The 18963-nt window shown below is 43.8% G+C and overlaps 6 protein-coding genes across 6 annotated transcripts; 4 read left to right on the top strand and 2 right to left on the bottom strand.

Annotated features, from left to right (window-relative positions):
- Window positions 1–1087: 1087 nt before the first annotated feature.
- PCOAH_00019930 (Glutaredoxin 3) lies at window positions 1088–2433 on the top strand (the record flags this gene model as incomplete). The annotated part of the gene is made up of 5 exons (XM_020058802.1): window positions 1088–1207; window positions 1358–1418; window positions 1533–1599; window positions 1723–1784; window positions 2015–2433. 5 exons carry the CDS (start codon window positions 1128–1130, stop codon window positions 2075–2077), a joined length of 333 nt encoding a protein of 110 aa, XP_019914327.1.
- An 86-nt stretch (window positions 2434–2519) lies between these two features.
- Window positions 2520–4728, bottom strand: PCOAH_00019920 (Uncharacterized protein; the record flags this gene model as incomplete). The annotated part of the gene is made up of 5 exons (XM_020058801.1): window positions 2520–3148; window positions 3265–3445; window positions 3691–3837; window positions 3996–4113; window positions 4334–4728. The coding sequence occupies 5 exons, from the start codon at window positions 4369–4371 to the stop codon at window positions 2520–2522; spliced, it is 1113 nt and encodes a 370-aa protein (XP_019914418.1).
- A 1862-nt stretch (window positions 4729–6590) lies between these two features.
- PCOAH_00019910 (Uncharacterized protein) lies at window positions 6591–8630 on the top strand (the record flags this gene model as incomplete). The annotated part of the gene is made up of 2 exons (XM_020058800.1): window positions 6591–8405; window positions 8562–8630. The coding sequence occupies 2 exons, from the start codon at window positions 6591–6593 to the stop codon at window positions 8628–8630; spliced, it is 1884 nt and encodes a 627-aa protein (XP_019914409.1).
- Window positions 8631–9878: 1248 nt separating this feature from the next.
- On the top strand, window positions 9879–10292 carry PCOAH_00019900 (Uncharacterized protein; the record flags this gene model as incomplete). The annotated part of the gene is made up of 1 exon (XM_020058799.1): window positions 9879–10292. The coding sequence occupies one exon, from the start codon at window positions 9879–9881 to the stop codon at window positions 10290–10292; it is 414 nt and encodes a 137-aa protein (XP_019914572.1).
- A 1610-nt stretch (window positions 10293–11902) lies between these two features.
- PCOAH_00019890 (Uncharacterized protein) lies at window positions 11903–14521 on the bottom strand (the record flags this gene model as incomplete). The annotated part of the gene is made up of 1 exon (XM_020058798.1): window positions 11903–14521. The coding sequence occupies one exon, from the start codon at window positions 14519–14521 to the stop codon at window positions 11903–11905; it is 2619 nt and encodes an 872-aa protein (XP_019914530.1).
- Window positions 14522–16689: 2168 nt separating this feature from the next.
- Window positions 16690–17738, top strand: PCOAH_00019880 (Ubiquitin-conjugating enzyme E2; the record flags this gene model as incomplete). The annotated part of the gene is made up of 3 exons (XM_020058797.1): window positions 16690–16801; window positions 17081–17350; window positions 17499–17738. 3 exons carry the CDS (start codon window positions 16793–16795, stop codon window positions 17637–17639), a joined length of 420 nt encoding a protein of 139 aa, XP_019914414.1.
- Window positions 17739–18963: the final 1225 nt, after the last annotated feature.

The raw sequence follows: 18963 nt of genomic DNA, 5'->3' as shown, positions 1-18963 counted from the left end.
GATATACCCTCAGGCTGTTACAAAAAGGGGACAACTTCTTTACAAACTCTTCCTGCGGCAGTGTGACTCACTAAGTAGCGCGCAAAATAAACACCCCGCTGGGACCAATTAGACACACAGACTGCGTACCGCATGGAGGTATGCACTCCTTCCTGGATCGGGCAGAGGAAGGGATTTGTCCGCTAGGGTACTATTTCGCTAATGCTTCACTGGGGGGAAGAAAAAAAAAAAAAAAAAAAAAATGAACTGCTCTTTTGTCAAATCGCATAAGCAGAGGTGTAACTACGGATGGTGCAGCATACTCGTTTGCGTTTTTATCAGGGATAATTAAAAAAAAGAATTTTTTACAAATCTTGGGAAGCCCTGCTGTATGTACATTGTTGAGCAAATGGGGAAACGGAGGAAAAAAAAAAAAAGATACAAACGGAGTACGAAAAAAGGAGCCAAATAAGGGGCGCACAAATGGGAACAAACGGTAAACAGTAAAACGGCAAATTGGCAAAACATCAGGGGAAACAAACGCAAAATAGAAGTGAGTACCAGGTAATTTTCTTCCGGTTGTTCCACTTGGAAATTTTTTATTTCCCTAAATGGATCAAACATTGAATGGAAAAAAAAAAAAAAAAAAAAAAAAAAAAAGCTTTATATATATGCACCCCAATATTATATTTTTTTTTTTTTTTTACTGATGAGCTAATAAGTGAAGCAATGTAGGATTTTACTGCACGTCAGGTTTACGCAATTTTCACTATGGAACATTGATCTTTGATATTCAATTACAATCCTTTTCCCCTTACGTAAAACCTGAGGAATAACCCACTGAACCATGCAAAAAATATGCTGAACACGTATCATCATTATAGTTCATTTCGTTAGCATAAAACCTGAAAAATAACGCATGATACCATCTCCCTTTTTTTGAGAACATACAAATTGCTCTGTTCCTCTACACGTTGGTTAAACTTCAGCAGTTGTAGCAGCGAATTTCTTGCATAGCTTATCCGCCCACATTTCAGCGAATCGCGACGTAATAGCGCAGGCATACTGGAGCGTATATACTTTGAAATATTCTCAGCGTAACAGCACAAGCGTGCAAGCATATACGAGCACACACCCCTCTCGAAAAAATGGCGTGCAACAACGAAGGAGTCAAAAAATTTGTGCAGAAAATTATAGACGAAAATGTCATTGCCGTGTTTGCGAAAACGTAAGCATGGGAAGAGATCTTCCTCATATGTTTTTTAAAATGAAAAAAAAAAAATATAATAAATAAGAGGGAGAAATTTCGAAGGTTGCATCGGTCATTTCTTCACATATCTAACCGTTTCGTTGCCCTTTTCTTTTTTTCCACCCATAGGGAATGCCCGTACTGCATTAAGGCCATCTCCATTTTGAAAGGATATAACGTGGGCAATATGGTAAGCAATTTTCCAAGTGAAGCAACACCACTCACGCACGTGGACGCATCAGTACGGTGTGCACGTTGGAATTCAAAAGTGAGACAATTTTAACTTTCCCCTCCCCTCGTGTAGCATGTAGAAACAATCGAGAAGAACCCCAACATGGCGGACATCCAAGCCTACTTGAAAGACCTGACAGGTAGGCAAGGAACACTTTACGCAGGAGCATATTACCCACCAGGGGGTGAACCACTTCCACTTGGCAAAACTAGCGCGTGACTTAGCGCTTCATTTGACGCGTTATAATTTTCCTCCCTTTTAGGAAAGAGCTCCGTGCCGCGGATATTCATCAATAAGGAGATTGTCGGCGGGTGTGACGACTTGGTAAGACAGAGAGCGGGGATGACAAAAGCACCGCACGGTGTAGCCAAATTGAAAAGCAAAAAAATGTATGAACAGCTGTAAAAAAAGTGCAAAAAAATATGAACAGTTGTAAAACAGTGCATAAAAAATATGAACAAGTGTGCAAAAAAAAAAAAAATATATATGATCATATGAACAACTGAACAAAATGGCTAGCTGCTAACAAATGCACACCCCTTTTAACCGTACAGGTGAAGGAGAACGAAGAGGGAAAGCTCCAGGAGCGCCTGAAGAAACTGGGTCTTCTCAGTTAAATCGAAGGGAATGCAAAAACCTGGGATGAAGGGCATTCGCTTTTAGGGCGCCCCTACCTGGTACTGCTAACGTTGTAGCATCGTTTTCGCCGTAGCTTGATTGAAAAAAAAAGCGGAATTAATTTGCGCATTTTGTGTAGACCATGCAGCGTTCCTGTTGTTACGAGTGTGTGAAAATTTTTCGCCAGACGGACACCAACGTTGTAGTGTGCATATGTAAATGTATCTGCGCGCGCATAATTGTGTGCACAATATGTACGTAGCGGTATCAGTGTGCAAAGAAATGGGAACATAGTTGCCCCCGTTTTTTAGAGAAACCTTAAGCAAAAACTGAAAAGGGTTATAAGAGAGCAACGCGGAAGGAACAATTTGGCACAGGTGTGTATGGAAAAACGTATGCAGGGGCGTTTTCCCCTGAGTAAGAATAACCTTCCCTTGCGAATTACTTCTCCATCATCTTCGAAATAAAGGCTTCTATTATCTTCTCGATCTGCGCTGGTCCCTCCTTCCTAATCACCTCGTTCATGGCCGCTCCCTCCGGTCGGGCACTGTCAAAGACGAACTGAAATGTGTACTTGCTATCGTCGTGAGAGGAGAAATCCGAAATGACGTCATTCACAATGACGTGCCCCGTGACCTCCATTTCGACTTGGCCATTTTTATTCTTTTTAAAAGCTTTCCATTCGGAATTAATTTTTAAGTCGTAAATTATTATTTTTTTTTTTTTTCGCAAACTGGAAGAAGCTTCACCGTCAACTTCAGAACTGAACAGTTGCAAAGAAATGTTATTGCTCAGTTGTATTGTGGAGCTGTCTAGCATATTTTTTAATTCCTCCTGGGCCCACTTGGTTAGGCATTTCTCTTCCCAATGGTAGTTGTTGATGTTCCAAATGGACCCTTCTTTTTTTTCCTCCTCTTTGCTTTCCTTTACGTGGTTTGCGCTGTTCGCATTGTTCACACTGTTCATACTATTTGCAGCTGCGCCTTGTGGTTGGTTTTGTTGCACGTTTTGCAGCTTTGCCTTTTGCAGTTTTTCCTCTTCCTCGGCTAGGATCTTCTGTTCCTTGTTTGCTACACAATGGGGGGGGAAGAAGAAGTAAATTATCTCATATATATATGTGTGTATTAATGTGTAGCCAGCATGGCCATACGCCCGGTACGTATTCACACGGTGCAGGCACTTCCACCACTTCTTCCTCCGAGCGCGCAAAAATTACATTCGTTCGAGTCATGCTTCAGTAGATCCGCTGGGAAATCCTTCAAGGCATTTTTTATTTTCTCCTTTCCCTCCCTCCTCAGAATGTCGTAGGCGCGTGTGGACTCCTCCTTGTCTCCAATCAGCTCAACGTTGATGGCGTAGTCGTTGTCCTGAGGGGGAAAAAAAGGGGGGATTAGAAAAAAAAAAAAAAAAAAAAAAAAAAAAATTAAATCTCCATGGCATCCTTTTGCATCCTCATTATGTTGCTTCCTTTTGTGGTGATGCAAATCGGGGGGAAGAGGCAACAGGCAAACCACCAGGGAGAAGCAGTTCACCTGTCTACGCCACTCTTTTGCCGGTTTGAGACCTCCCCCCCTGGAAGTCCTCCACTTGCGTGTCTCCCTCATGTGGATACCTCAACGGAACAATTTGAAAAGTCCAAAATTTCTGCGGTCCCTCCAGCGTATTCCTTGTCTTCCCCCTTTTTGGAGAAGGCCCAGTCGAACTTTATTACGTACTCGAAGGAGTTTATTTGTTTTCCCTTCCGGATGGACACGGAGGCCTACGCGGTGAAGTGGTGAAGCGGTGGTGTTGTAATGTTGTGAAGTGGTGCTGGCAGGAGTAGTCCACGGACGTGCCAAAACGCAGAGATTGCATAACACGAAGGAAAAGACTCCCACTAGGGGTGGGGGACCCCACTCTCCTTTCACCAGCTGTTACATTTCCGGAAATGTCCACCCTGTCGAAGTAGACGGAAAGGCCTTCCTTTTCGATTTTCAAATCGGACAGTTTATTTTTTATGTAGGACTCTCCCCATTTGTTATAGTTCTTCTCTTCCCTGCAAGGGGTGGGTGGGGGGAAGATGGAGCGGGCGATGAAAGGGGGCACACGGTGGAGCAGGGCCGCCTCATTTTTGCGTTGTAAGTGGAGTGGCAGGTTTAGATTCTCATACGGACATCATCAGCATGTATATATATATACATGCACGTATGTATAGTTTTTTTTTTTTTTTTTTTTTTTTTTTTTTTTTTTTTTTTTTTTATAGCCCTTTATATTACCAGTGCCAGCTGTTTCTGTTCCAAACAGATCCCGCCATTTGCTCGTTACGCGTTCTATACACCTGCTACGGCACGGTTTGCCGTCCAGTAGCCTCCTTACAAAAAATGTGATTTCGTTTAGCCCCTCTGGCGCAGCACGCGAGGTGAAATTGGCTTCCCGCAAAGGTCTTCACAAATGATGGAAACGTTCCGGAGAATGTTGCGAAAAATAATATGAACAGTGCAGGTAAATCACGCCTAGGAAAAAATGTACAACGTTCGTGCGGAGGGAAGTTCATCCAACTTCTACCTCTTTAAGGTGGAGTTTATGTGGAAAGGAAAAAGAAGCGGATAGGCAGAACGACGGGTGTTTCTCTTTTTTCTCCTTTGCGATGACGCGACGGTGGACTTGAAATGAAAACCGGGATCGCCAGAAAAAAAAAAAAAAAAAAAAAAAAAAAAAAGAGAATAACGGCAGAATATGGCAAAGAGATAACATGACCCCACGGAAAAAAATAGCCGAGTGCAAAATTGCCAACAGTGGAGAAACTTCTGCATGAGAATACTTATAAAAAAGGGACGGAAAAAAAAAAAAAAAAAAAATAATAATCTTAGTGAACTGAGCAGCCAAACTGAAACACTATAAATGTGTGAAGCTTAAACTGGTGCATGAAACAAAGGTAGGTATGCCAGCGATCACCCATTTGAGGTTCCACACCGTTGTGAGGATGATGGGGAGAGGAGGCTACCCCTCCACTTGGGGTAATCAATAAAAGAACCCCATCGGAGAGCGCAACATGGATTATTCTTCCTCTTAAAGGAAAGTAGGCCGATGATTATTGCCAAATGGGTGGGGAGTATCGCTTCGCATGTGTGTCCTTTTCCCAGTGGCGGAGAGTCACTATCCGTTTAAGGAGGTCCATTTCATATATAATGTGGATGGTATAGGCGCCGGATACATTCCGTTCAGACAAAACGTGCACCTGTGCAGATCGCACACGTGGGATACTTTTTGTCGTGCTGAGTGAGAACACCCTCCATTCTATTACTTTAATTGCTCGTTTTTTCTTTTTTTCTTGAAATGAATAAGAGACGTTTTTCGTTCCCCCATTGAGGGATGCATCAACAGTTTTGTCACGGCCTTTTGTCCGAGGTGGAAGGATGAGTCATCCGTTGTTCCATGCATATGCGTTTTGTTTTTGTATTTTCCGCTTGCCTTTTCCTGTTGGGTCTACATCCCCCATGGAAATCACTTTTACCCAGGTCGCACACCTTTTCCGAGCTTAAGCGGCATGTTCACCCTGGAGAGCAAACACTTTCAGGAACTGTTTTACGAATACATGTAAAATGGAATTTTTTTTTTTTTTTTTTTATTCCCTTTTTTACTCATATAACGGCATGCAGCATAATTCAATTGCTGTTTTTTTTTTTTTTTTTTTTTTGCGGCATATATTTCTTCTAATTCTTTTTCGGCACCTGCACTCCACCGAACGTTCGCGCAGGTCGGAGGAAAATTATAACCTCCTCTTAAAAACTCCTTTTTTTATTTTTTCTCATTTTCCCTTCCTCATGAGAATGAAGAAAAAAAGTATGATTTTTGTACATACGAAAGAGGATATATAAAATAAAAAAAAAAGGGGGGAGAGAGAATGATAAAAAAACAATGCCGCCTCACCTCCATTTGACGACATAAGGTGAAAAAACTGCGTATGTTTGAATGTTGAATTAACGCGTCCTTTTTTATTATCCACTTTTTAGTGGCATTTACCCTGTCAGCTGGACTTCATATGTGGTTGCTTAGCTTCCCATATGTGATTCGCCGTGCAGCACTTTTTTTTTTTTTTTTTTTTTTTGTTTCCCCACTCTGCTGACAACTGTTCTAGCTACCCGTCGTTGCAGCGTCCTTTCCACGGTTACATACCACCTCGTGCGTCACTCTATGTGTCCCGGTCAGCACTCTTCCATTCTGATCATGTTAGCGTTTTAAATTGCTGCGTGAACAGAGGCTGTTGCAGTGTATATACTGGACGACGCTGTGCCGATTGTACGAATGCAACTTGGGCGAGTTAGCCGGATGATCGTCGGTCTAGCCAAAAAGAGAAAGCACATGAAAGAGGACCTGTCAAAATTGAAGAGGAAGAACTAAGTTCGATCGAGAGACACAACTCTCCCAGGTGGAAACACACCCAAGGCTCTTCCAAAGAGAAGACACTGAAGGAAGGACGTTAAGATTACCTCACAAAACACAACCAAATGTAACCTTTTCCCAACGCACAGAATGAATTTCCTAAAGATTTTTCAGAGCGAAAAGAAAAGCAACAATGAGTCTGAAAATCCACCAGACGGTGAATCGCAAAAACAAAATGAAACGTCCTCCCCCCCGGTGACGAATGACGTCGGGCTGAATTACAGCCAAGGTGTTAACACGCAGGAGGGGGGCACCAACATATCACCTCCCTTCGAGAATGGCGAAGAGGTCAATGTGGGGAGTCATGTGGATGGTTCCATTAGACAGGAGAACTTTGAAAATGGTGCAAATAATTTAATGACCCAGCCCCCACCTCAGTTTGGCGGCCCAAGCATGTACCAACAGAAGGAAAACTACGACTACCCGAATGGGAACCCCGGCATAGGCATGCCCTACACACACATGAATAAGATAACGTCGGACGCCTCCTACCCGTGTAGCACTTACGACATGAGTGTTAGTGACCCTTATGGTGGTGGAACCCATGGAAGGATGACACAAGACAATAGTAACGCTAACAGTAGGGGAGGTCATTCCAGTCAGTATGTAACTAACCACGGGGTGGTCCACAATGTAGATTACCACCACGCATCGGGGAAAAATATCACCAACATTGCCAATCAAAAATATCGTATAAATTCGACTGACGGTGGGGAAACTTTCCACTCACCCACCGATCTTCATGTGAATAACCCAAAGGTAAACATCTCATCTTTTGAGAGCAAAACGGGTGGGACGTTCATCGATGTGAAGAGTAACTACGTGGAACAAATATCGCGTAATGATCCTTACAACAATCGTCACATTGTGGCAGATCCATACACAGGAGGTAATGTTTCAGTGCAACATCTACCATATCAGTATGACCAGCGTGTGAATAACAACAACGCAGCAAATGGGACGATGAGTACCCCTGGAGGGGTCAATAGAAATGTTAATTACGCCTTCCCTTCTGGAGGGTTTCCCCCAGGGCAAGTCACAGAACATAATTTGCCCAACAATTTAATGCACTCTTTCCAGCACCAATTGAATGACATAGCTTTTACGCAAAACGGACACGTGGCTGGAGGGAAAAAAGGAGAATTCCCTCCTAATCAGTCCTACATGAATATGTACAGTAGCGTAGCTGACGCAAGCAAAATGGACGCTCTTCCAAATGGCGCTGAATATTACGGGAAAGGTTTTCCACCGAATGGCCAACTCCGAATGGGCAAAGCGGATCAGAAGCGGAAGCAGCAGGTAGGGGATCCCAGACGACATGTAGGGGGGGAGGGACACAACAACAAAAGTTTCGACACGGTGGGGAAGATGGTTCGATGGAAAGAAGACGAAGAGGAAACCCAATTGAAGGGGAAGAAGGTCGATGATACGGTTGGGGAGGAAGACGATAAGGGGAACGAGTACTACTACGAGAAGACAATGGATTTCCTGAAAAAAGAATTCAGCGTCCACCATAGTGGCAAAATAAATAACTGCCTAAACGACAGAGACATGCTGGAAAAAACGGCCTTTTCTAAGCTAGTCAATTTTGAAAAAAAGCTAGCTACTGAGCGGAAGAGAGTTCTGAATTATTATCACGAAGACAGGAAGCAGATTTATTCCAGCACGATAAATAAAGACAAGCAATTTTCTCACATTTTTTTCAACAACGAAAAATATTATGACGCGAAAGAGATCCTGGCATATCTCCTTCCCTACCATACGTTTTACTTAGACGATATTTGTATCGACTCTTCCGACGACGATGAAAAATTTTGTGAGAACCTTCAGAATGACGTCAGGGAAATCGATGAGGGTATTTCCCAGGTGAAGGATTCCTTTCGTGCCTACACGAACCCCTCTATGGTGAGTACGCAGCGTCATCAAATGGGGAACCACCTAGTGGGAGGTGTGTGCCATACGTAGAAGCATATTTTTATGTCTATGTGTGTTCCCTTTGGTAAGTGTTACTTGGCATCATTTCATTTCATGTGTATCACATTTTCCCCTTCCCCTTTACAGCTGTGGAGTTTCAACAAAATAATGGACCGAACGGATGATCAGCACAAGAGGAAAAAAGTCACCGATTGAGGAAGTGGTGTGCGGGTGTTTCCTACCCTTTTAACCTTTGGACTTTTTGTTCAACGACGTGGGTGAAGCGTGGGAAGGGTTGCGGAGCTGGTACAGAATAATACCACCACACCGCACTGTTTTCAATTATAATTTTTTTTTTTTTTTTTTTTTTTGGAAAACCTTTTTATTTTATGCATACCGTTGTTCTTTTTTTTTGCGTGATTTTGAATAAGAGGGTTGGAAGGAATGCGTTCCAATTTCCCCTTCATTTTGTGAACCTTTTTTTTTTTTGCGTCTTTTCACTTTACCATTTGCCGCACGTGCGGGCCTAAGTGGCATCATCAGCAGGTGCATACTCTCTGCGTCAGTTCTGCTGTTGCTATTGCTGTTGGTGTTTTCCCCTTTTTTTGTTGCATGCCTGGTATGTGCCGAGCATGACGTATACTTCCATTCGTGATATGACACATAAGTGAAGTTCCATACGCACACACATTAATTTTGCGAAACAAGAGCGGGTTTCACATTTTGAAAGAAAAGTTCCCCTCCTACACATATTATTAATGCAGTGCGGGATATCTGCAAAAGTGTGAAAAGGAGGAAAAAATGATTCATCTAAGAAGTTTTTTTTTTTATGATGTCACTCCGAATGTATAATGGAGCACAAAACAGGGATGTAATAAACGCAGGGGCACGTCACGCTCCCCGTTTGGGAAAACCAAAGGGAGGCAAAATTGTTGGCAGATCATCGTGCGGAAAAACATCCTCTGTGCTTGTGCCAACTCGCCCGTTCTGGGGTTTGCCCCGTTGGGTAAAATTACGGCTATTCCTCTTTAAGGTTAAGTTTAGGTTGAGGCTTCGGGGATAGGCAGCTGCTCGGGATTGGCGTCATCACGCATACGTACGTGTATGTGCATTTATTTATTTTTATTTTTTGCCGCTAGTTGCACTTCGCCTCCTCGAAGGAAAGAACATATGCGAATTTCATTTGGCAAATGTTTAATGAATTTTTTTTTTTTTTTCCCCCAACCGGAAAGTTTCATACGCGTGTTATTTTGTTAACCACTTCGTTCGTTGAATGCGAGTGGGTATGCATTTTATTCGCACAAGGAAGCTTTTTCGCGTTCGCAAAAACGCAGATTTTTAGGTACATGTGAATTAACAGCGAATACGAAGGTGTAGTGTGTCATCTGCAGAGAACACGTTGAAGCCTGAAGGGCATACGCAAGTTTGTGTACATACGTACTGACGATCACCCGGGCAACAAACATGGTGATGAAAACCCTGCTGCAGAGCCGTAAACTGTTGGACGCAAAGAACAGGGTGACAATCACAGGCAAGAACTACATATGCTTTCAAAGAAGCGCGCTTCGAGACAATGTGGTGAAAAAGGAGACGCCGAAATTTGAGCAGAAACCTTTGGGGTCGTACCCAGTCCCCCCTGAAGCTGAGATGATGTGGAGAAATAGACATACGGCCTATGGTGGATACATTCAACAGACCGTCTCTCCCTTTCAGCAGAAAATTATGTACCCATTTTGGCACATGGCCTTGGCGAGATGGTGGGCCAAATTTTCATCCTACGTGTGGTGGTGGATATGGCCCTTTGCAATAACGAATTTGATTTTGTGGAAAATGTTTCGAGATGCGAAGAAATATGTCGAACTGAAGCATTGGTACTGACGTGTCGGATGGGTCATTGCACGGAGTGTCCTAAGGTCCCCCAAGGAGTTGTACACACGGAGGGGTACATGAGAAGGAGGGGGGAGAGTAAGAACTGGGATTGGAACCCCCTCTGCACGGCAGCTTTTTAACGTGTATTTTGTGTTCTTCGCAATAACCAAATAGCTATTTTTTTTTTTTTTTTTTTTTTTTTTGCGCAATTTTACCTGCACGTGCATGTAATTTTTGAATATTTTCCTTCTTTTACCTGACCTGTGCAGTTTTTTTTTTTTTTTTTTTCGAAAACTCGCACAAATGGATAGAACAACATAATCTTTTTTTGCTTTACCCCTTTTTGTTCCTTTGCCGATTTGGTGAACATTTTGGAAGAGCCTACTCTTCTGCACACATTGGAGGGGTATGCTTTTCGACGTACACAAACGTTTTATCTTATCCGGACTGTTTTTTGTGCAACCCCCCAGTATCGCTTGGTACGTGCGTGTTGTAAGTACCCCTTTGTGGAGCGTTAATAATGCATAACAAGTGAGTACACCTGAGCGCTGCTAGGAATGCAGAGCAGTTGAAAAGCTCCCGTGCATGTAGGCCATTTGTACACGTTTGTGTTGTGTATGATTAGCATGAGGAGGGAAAAATATTAACTTAAAAAAAGAACAAACCTGCCAAGAGGTACACTAAGAAGCAGCCTAAGCGGAGTTCCCAAAGGGGCACGTGAATTGTGTTACCTTCACAAAGTGGATAACCTCTCTGGCCACGCGACATACGCTGTGGGTTGTCTGGGTGGAGATCCCTTTTCACGCACAGTACATCCATTTCGCCGAGAGGTGCAAATACATAATGATTGCATTTGCAAGACCCACGAAGAGGAGCATTTCTTCCCCGCAAAATGTTCATCAAGACATTGCACCATGTCAAGCTTTGGAGAACCGCCTTTGTGAATACGAGAAGGATTTTTCAAAATGACGCATACACTGCATTTAAGGGCAGCGAAGGAAAAAGACGCGCCACAAGTGTGCATGACCACGTTCAGGCAAAACAGGAAAAAAGCAAAAAAGGAGCATCACCCAACTTACATACCGAGGAAAATGGACAGGAAGACAAATCGCAGCAAATGGAAGAGCCACCCGTTAGGAGCAAACACGAGCAGCAGTTTAACCAAACGGTTAACCCTTTCTATGTCGAAAAAAATGTTTTTTTTCTTGTGGGATGTTTATCCTCCTTGTACAGTATATTTGTGTATGACTTTTTCACAAATAGGTGTGTGCAAATATTTTCCAATTTTTTTTTTTTTATGTTTCATTTTACTAGGAAGACGGTGAATATGTTGGCCTGCATGGTGCACGCTCTGTTTATTTTTTTTCAAGTGTGCGTTTTGGCCATTAAATCTGGCGCAAACGTCAACTTGCCCTCGGCAAATGAATGTACCCCAGGGTGATTCACATGTTGCAATGTTTGTGCGATGTTTACCTTTGAGGGGCAGTTCGAACAAAAGTTCGGAGGGAAAAAAGTTAGCAAAAAGGGCCGAAAAGGGTCACAAAATGGTCAGTAGAAGGGTAACAAGATTGCCAAATGATCCGGGATACGATACCCACGTGACCGTGCTGGCACGGCTATTAACCCCCATGGGCACCTGCTCCGTCGGCACCCGACTCCTTCGATAGCAGCATATCCAACGCACCTTCCTCCACGTTGTACTTGTGGGCGTTTTCCAGCAAATACTGTGCGATGTGCAGACAGGGGTTCTTGGGCTTGGTTCGACAAATGTGTATTAACGCATCTGTTAAAATGGGCAAGATATTTTTAATCAAGTAGAACCTCAATGGGATGGACTGGTTATGAAAGTACTGCTGCTGGTGTTCCAACAGAAGTTCTTGTCTTTTTTTTTCTGCCTTTATTAACTCTTCATTTTTGCTGATCTCCTCTCCAATGAGTTGATTTTCCTTCGTCACCAGTTTTTCCTTTTCGAGGGAAAGTTCCTTCTCCTGTTGTTGCAGTTTGTCTTTCAGCATTTCTTCACAGGATGGAAGGAAGTTGTAAAACTTTACATTCTTCTCTATGTAGATGTATATATTTGTGAGGACGTCCTCTAGTGAAGAATCTTCCTTTATGTGGACGTTGAATACGTCTACATCCCTTTCGAGAAAATAATCCTCGATGGATTTTTTCTGGTCAAATTCAAAGTAGTCATTTCTGCAGTTTTCTTTCACATATTTCTTGTGTCTTCTTTCGAACCCACTTTCGTCGTTGTGTCCTTTTATTATTTCTTCCTCTGATAGGTTCATCATTCTGCTTCTGCAGAGCTCTTCAGGCGATTTCAGAATAATGACAAATTCGGGGAGGAGGGAATTCTTATCTTCCTCATTGGGGCGCCCGTTGAGGCTTCCGTCGTGGGTTTGATCTGGAGTGGCCCCCGTTAAGGTGGGTTGCTTCTTGGATGGGGTGTTTTCTCCTTGGGCAGTTGCTTCCTGGTCGGGGTCGTTGCCGTGTTTCGGTGACAGATCACCTTCCTCCGTTTCGTCAGTTTGGTCCACCTGATCTTCTTCCTCCCCATGGCTATCCCCACCCGGTTCTGCATCCTCCTTCGTGCTGCCCTCCACCGTCTGCGTCCCCCCGTGGCTGCCGAAGAAGTATTCTGCCTCGTCATAATTCCGAGGGAAGAAGTCCAAAACGAAGCCCCTAAATTTGCATTCATTGCTTTGCAGCTTTTGGTAAAACAGGGACGTCAGATCGGGGAGGGTCAGCTTGGACGTTCCCACGGCGGTTCCCATTGTGCTTGCCTTTGTGTGTTTTTTTTTCTTCCCCTCATGTTCGTCATTTAGGTTACTCAAGTACTCCTTGTAGTAGTCGGGAAAATGGTACCCCGTCTGTTTGCCCTCCTCGATGAGGGAGGAAATGGAACAAAATTTCAAATTATAGTGGTGGCATATTTTGTTAGCAATGAATGTTTTGCCCACTCCTGGCTGGCCCAGTATGAGGACCTTCAGCTGCTTCAGATTCCTGTATTGGCAGAACTCCCTGGCTAGGGTGGAAATGTTTTTCGTGAACCCGTCTGAGCAGTGAAACGTGAATCCCTCCCCACTTGGATGTCCCTCCTGGTTGGTTCTGTTAGTCTTGTCGGTTTGTGTCTGGTCTGCCACGTCTGGGTCGTCGGACCTGTCCACATCGTCTTCGTCCTGATCATCCTCCTCATCATCGTCTTGTTCGTTTTCTTCCCCTTCTTCATCTGCCGGTTTATCCTTTTCCTTCTCCTCATATCCCCCCTGTTTTCCCTGTTCATGGCTCTCCCCCCCTAGGTACGAACAGGCGAACCTCAAGTTGACGCACATGATTTCCGCGTGGTCAAAGAGGAGCGAATCATGAGGAGACACGCTAAGGTAGGTGGAGTTTCCAGAGATGAATTTCCCAACCGTTTTTATTAGTGTCTTCTGAGTTAGATGTTCGTTGTCCACTGCTATGAGGTACTTCCTTGGTGGCTGTCTCAGGTACAGCTCCTTCACAAACTGGCATAGACCTTTCACGTGAATCAGAGGAATGAAATTATTCCCTCTGTCTATAATCTGATTGTCCGCACTTAGCCACGCATTTTTAAAAATGGGGAAGAATACGTTTTCCCCGTTCCCGTAGAGGATTCCCGACGCCACCACATAGGTGTTTAGTTTATCCCTTGAGTTAAGCGATAAGATTAGCGTCTCGATCGTTTTGTGTTGTTCGTATTGTCTAGAAGGGGTTCTCTTCATGTAGTCCTTTTCGGTGAACACTTCCGGTACGTTGATCTGTTTAGTGGTTCCACTGGAGGGGGGGTCTTTCGCGCTAACCCCCTTTGCTTCTTCTGGTTTTCCCACCGCTGCGCTGTAGACACTCTCCCCCTGGGGGGAGAATTTCCTCTTAGTCTTGTTCCACGTCATGACGGACGAGATGAGCACCAACGTGGTGTCCTTTTTCAGCTTCTCATACTTCACCTTCCGTATGATGTATTCTAATTCTTCCACGTTCGTATTGTTCAGGTCGAAGATTATTAAGTCGCATTGTAGTAACTGCTTCACTATATTATCCTTAGGAATTTTTGACACAACTTTTGTGACCTTTCCATAGTCGTACTTTAGGCCATTTTTCCGTTTGTTCGACTCTACCACCGTTCCGTAGATCTCCGTCTTTTCGTTCCTCACCTCGCTGAAGGTTTCGCACAGGCAGCTCCCTGTGTAAGTATTTACGTTGTGGATGAACACCTTCATTTTTTCCTTTATTTGACTGGCCCACTCGTTAATCCTTCTTCACCTCCACGTGGGAACTACAACGGTGAAGCTTACTTAAGGGAGTCCTATTCGAACTTACTCATCAAGTATCTGATGAACGCACAAAAAGGCGTCTGGAGAGAAACCCTTTTTTCCTCACAAGAGAGTCAATCACATTGAAAATTTTCGTCGAAACAACGGACATGCCCGGGGACGCACTTCGAGAAGTTCCTAACGTGAGGTCAAACATGCACATGTGGCTCCTCACCCCTTTTAGCATTTCTATCAGACCACAGCATACTACTACGAAGAAGTGAGAAATAGAATCCCCTTTTTTCTACAGCGTGATGGAAATTTGCGGAAAAAAAAAAAAAAAAAAAATGCACACACGCGATACGCGCAGGAAAGGACGCGGACCCCTAAATCATCCCGTCGCATCGCATAGCATCACGCAGTTTCACGCAGGACCAGTTGCTTCGTGCGGACGTATATACGTATGTGTGTGTACGATGGCGTTATGTACGGTTCGCCCATTTAGCCATTTCCTGTTCAATTTTGTTGGGTAGAGAGTAGCGGTGAGTGATCTTCATGAATCGTGGCAAACAGGTAGAAAGGTACCTACCGATGCCTTCCACCAAGTAGCTAACCCCTCAATTATGTATGCACCAGTTCGCCGCTGCAATGCGGGTTGTAGAAGTAGAGGAGCAATGCTTACAAAAGGACGGGGTATTACTAACCAATGAGAGAAGTTAAAGTGGGGTCACTTATAGACATGTAAATTGACATAGCAACGTGGCAGACAATCCCGCTCCATTTGTCCAAACGTCATTACAAATGTGCACACAAATGTGCCATTTTCTACACCTTTTTGCAAGTCCCCTCGGGAGAAGGTCACCTTGTGAAACCATTTCCATAGGGAGGAACAACCCCTTGGCATTTCCTTCGAAAAGGGAAATGAAGAAATATATAAGCAGCCACGTGGTGGTGGTTACAAATAGGTGGATTATGGTGAAGGGAGATTGGAATGACCCTCTACAGAAAGATGTAATCCTCGTGGCTAAATTTCCAACGCGTCGTCAATCAGTTTTACCATTTGTGCAGTATGATATACTCTTTTTGCGATCTGTTCTTTTTGTTATTCCTTCGTATAATTTTTTTTTGTGCACTTGGTCCTGTCCATTCGAACCTGGCACATGTTTACCAACCGGTGTCCGCCAAGTGGGGGAGATAACTTACTCGATGGAAACACATACGGGACGATCAGAAGGAACAACATAAGTGGTGTGGGGGAAAAAAAACACTTCACCGGGAATTGGGCAGTTTTGCTGAACGTTCACTTCGCAGCGAAGAATGCTCCACAAGGGGAGAATAACGCGGTGCAAGAAAAAGGTTAAACGGGTTAACAAGGTGTTCCAGGAGGGGGCCTCCCACTTTGTTCCTTTTTTGGCCCATTTTTTTACTATTTTTTTTTTCTGCTTTCGAGAACATCTTGTTGGTCGCTTTGTTGCCGTTTGAATCTGTGCACTCTACACCCGAACAATCAACACTTTTTTTTTTTTTATTTTTCCCCCGCGGTGCGGAGCGCACAGAGTAACGCCAAGGGGCGGGAGGTAGCACTACCCCCGATTGGCACCATACATATAGTGGTAATCTTACGCAGTGCAAAGTTGCGCGAGAAAAAAAAAAAAACTTACGTGCTTCTTACCCACACGGGGAAGGATTTTACAAAGCGATTAAACGAATTTTCCCTGCGTGGAAGTGAACCGACTGGATTGCATCTCTGCGAGAACGAAGATAAAGTGCGCTCCGGGAGTGGTTTGCCTTACCTTCTTTACGTGAAAAAAAAAAAAAAAAAAAAAAAAAAAAAAACACGTTAAGGTAGTACATGCGGGAAAAGTACGAAAACATAATTGCATGTACTTAAGTGCTTTGGTTGGTACGTTCATATGTTGGCTTTTCCCCTGGGACATTACCCACACGCATGAGCCCAAAGTGAACCACCTTCCCCTTTCCATCAACATCGAACGGGTTAAGTAAACACGCAAGTTTTACTACTTAGGCGAGGCAACTCTCTCCATACATATATCCGTGGCTTATTCCGCTTGGAGGGCGTTCCCCCTTTTTGCTCAGTACCAACCCACAAGGAAATTCACCTTGTCGTAATAGCAGTGCTAAGGGGAAAATAGCGAAAAGCTATTCAGATAAAGTAGTAAGTTATTCGGAGAATTACGTGCAGGAAGGATACACCCCCACCCCCACACACCCCTCAAAATGAGCGATGTAAGAAGATATACGTTTTGAAATCTGACAAGGGTGTACAACCACCCTCCCTTCACAAGCAACAATTAGTTCTTCTCCTGTTGTGAACGTCATCTTGATCCATGAGGAGAGTTGCTACACAGTGTGATGTGTCAGAGGAGAAATCATTTGGCATTTCGTTCCTTTTTTAAACTGCTAAATGGGTTACCCCAGTAGGGTACACACGGGAATGCCTAAAAAGGCGACAAAGACCATTTCATAGCACACATTTTTTTTTTTTATTTTTTGCTCCCTGATCAGGTAATTGTCCCACGAAGCTTTCGCCTCCTGGACGAGTTGGAACGGGGGCAGAAGGGAAACGTTAGCGAAGGAGTGTCTTTCGGATTGGAGAATGCTGATGATATAACTCTTTCGAATTGGTCTTGCACGATATTTGGGCAACCAGGGACTGTTTTCGAGAACAGGATTTATTCGCTAACCATATTTTGTGGTGACAGTTATCCGGACGCCCCCCCCACGGTGAAGTTTGACACGAAGATTGAGATGTCCTGCGTGGACAGCACAGGCCGGGTGAGTCATTTGGTGTGATGACCGACTCACCAAAATGTGAAAACAACTAGCCAACTTGACGTAATCAGCTAGCTATTTTTTTTTTTTTTTTTTTTCTGAACTGTTCATATACATACATATATATATTTTTTTTTTCGCTGATTCGTAGGTCATTAAAAATAATTTGCCGATTTTAAAAAACTGGAACAGGAACTACACCATCGAAACGATTTTAATAGCGCTGAGACAGGAAATGCTGTCCAGTGCGAACAAGAGGTTGCCGCAGCCGAATGAGGGAGAAATGTATTGACTGGAGTGAAGCACACTTTATTTGTCAAGGCGGAAGGGACGAAGAAGGAGAAGAGAAAGAGTGCGGCATTGCAGAGTAAAAATGGGAAAAATCCTGGACATCAAAAAAAACACCCCCCTTTGTAAATCCCACGGGGTTATATTATTTTAACGCCAGTAGGGATTCCCTAATTTGTTGCGATGAAACTTTTAAATCTGTTTTCTTTTTTTTTCTCTCTCACCATAATTGTGCGACGTTTTTCTTCTCATCACATGTGTGTACTTTTATTGGCATGTGGCCTTTATCGCCTCGTTTCGAATTCCCACCGCGCACCTCCCACGTTGGACAAGTCGCATACGTTCCACTTAACGTATAACTAGTGGAAAATAAAAAAATTTCAAAATGAAGTTTTTAAGTAGGTAAAATTGTATTCCTCATTTTGTTGTCATCCCTGTGGAGGATTTACTTCATCGAGGGGTGGCGGCAAGTGTGCCTCTCTCCTTTTGCCCCTTTGGAGGGAGGGCGCATGGAGAGGAGCAAAAAAAAAAAAGTGGCCCCCCCAATTAGTTGTTACTTCAAGAGGTGACCCTCTATAAGTAAGTGCAGAAGTCTCTTGTTTGTGTGCAAGGGGATCGCATGTATAGGGCATACACATGTGCATGCATGAAAAAAGGAACTGCAATCCTTCTCATCCTAGTTTTCACCTCCGTGGGGATAAGGTTCTTTCCTCCCTCGGTGGCTCAGCGCAGAGCAGGTGTGCGGGTCGTGTAAAATACACACAAAAGGGAGAGCGCCAAAGTTGCCCCCTTTTTTTTTTTTTTTCATTTTCACACACTTGTATGCTGTCTCAGTTCGAGTCGCCTTTTTCACGAAGGGTTACTGAAACGTTTGTAACGGTATCCAGAGGGGCGTCCAAACAGTTCACGCGCGCATAACGTTCGGTTTGCGTTTGGTTCGAGTGACGTTCGCGCTATTTGCACATTCACGTTCATGTTCGTATTTTTTTTTTTTTTTTTTTTTTTTTTCCTCGCGGAATTGCAAAAGAATTGCACTCTCCACGGGCATGCTCAATTCGTTCCCCGCGCGACGAACGAATTGTGTTTTGCACATTTTTCCCACTTCTTGTTTTGTTCCCTTTCCCCTGGAGGATTGTTGCTAATCGGGGTGGTTACGCCTCTACGTGGCTAATCTTCGCGCGGCTTATTCGGTGCACCAAGCTTTAATCGAAAAGGGGCAACGACCGCACGCGAGGGGAAGAAACGAGGGACATGTAGTGGATGAGCCATGCACCTTGGTATGATCATCCAGTCATTCTTAATAAGCTATATCATCGTATGCCCACATC

The sequence above is a fragment of the Plasmodium coatneyi genome, chromosome 8 (assembly GCF_001680005.1).
Source record: "Plasmodium coatneyi strain Hackeri chromosome 8, complete sequence".
NCBI classification, from domain to species: Eukaryota; Apicomplexa; class Aconoidasida; order Haemosporida; family Plasmodiidae; genus Plasmodium; species Plasmodium coatneyi.
Note: the sequence above shows the minus strand (reverse complement) of the source record. Positions and strands in the feature narration are given on the sequence as shown.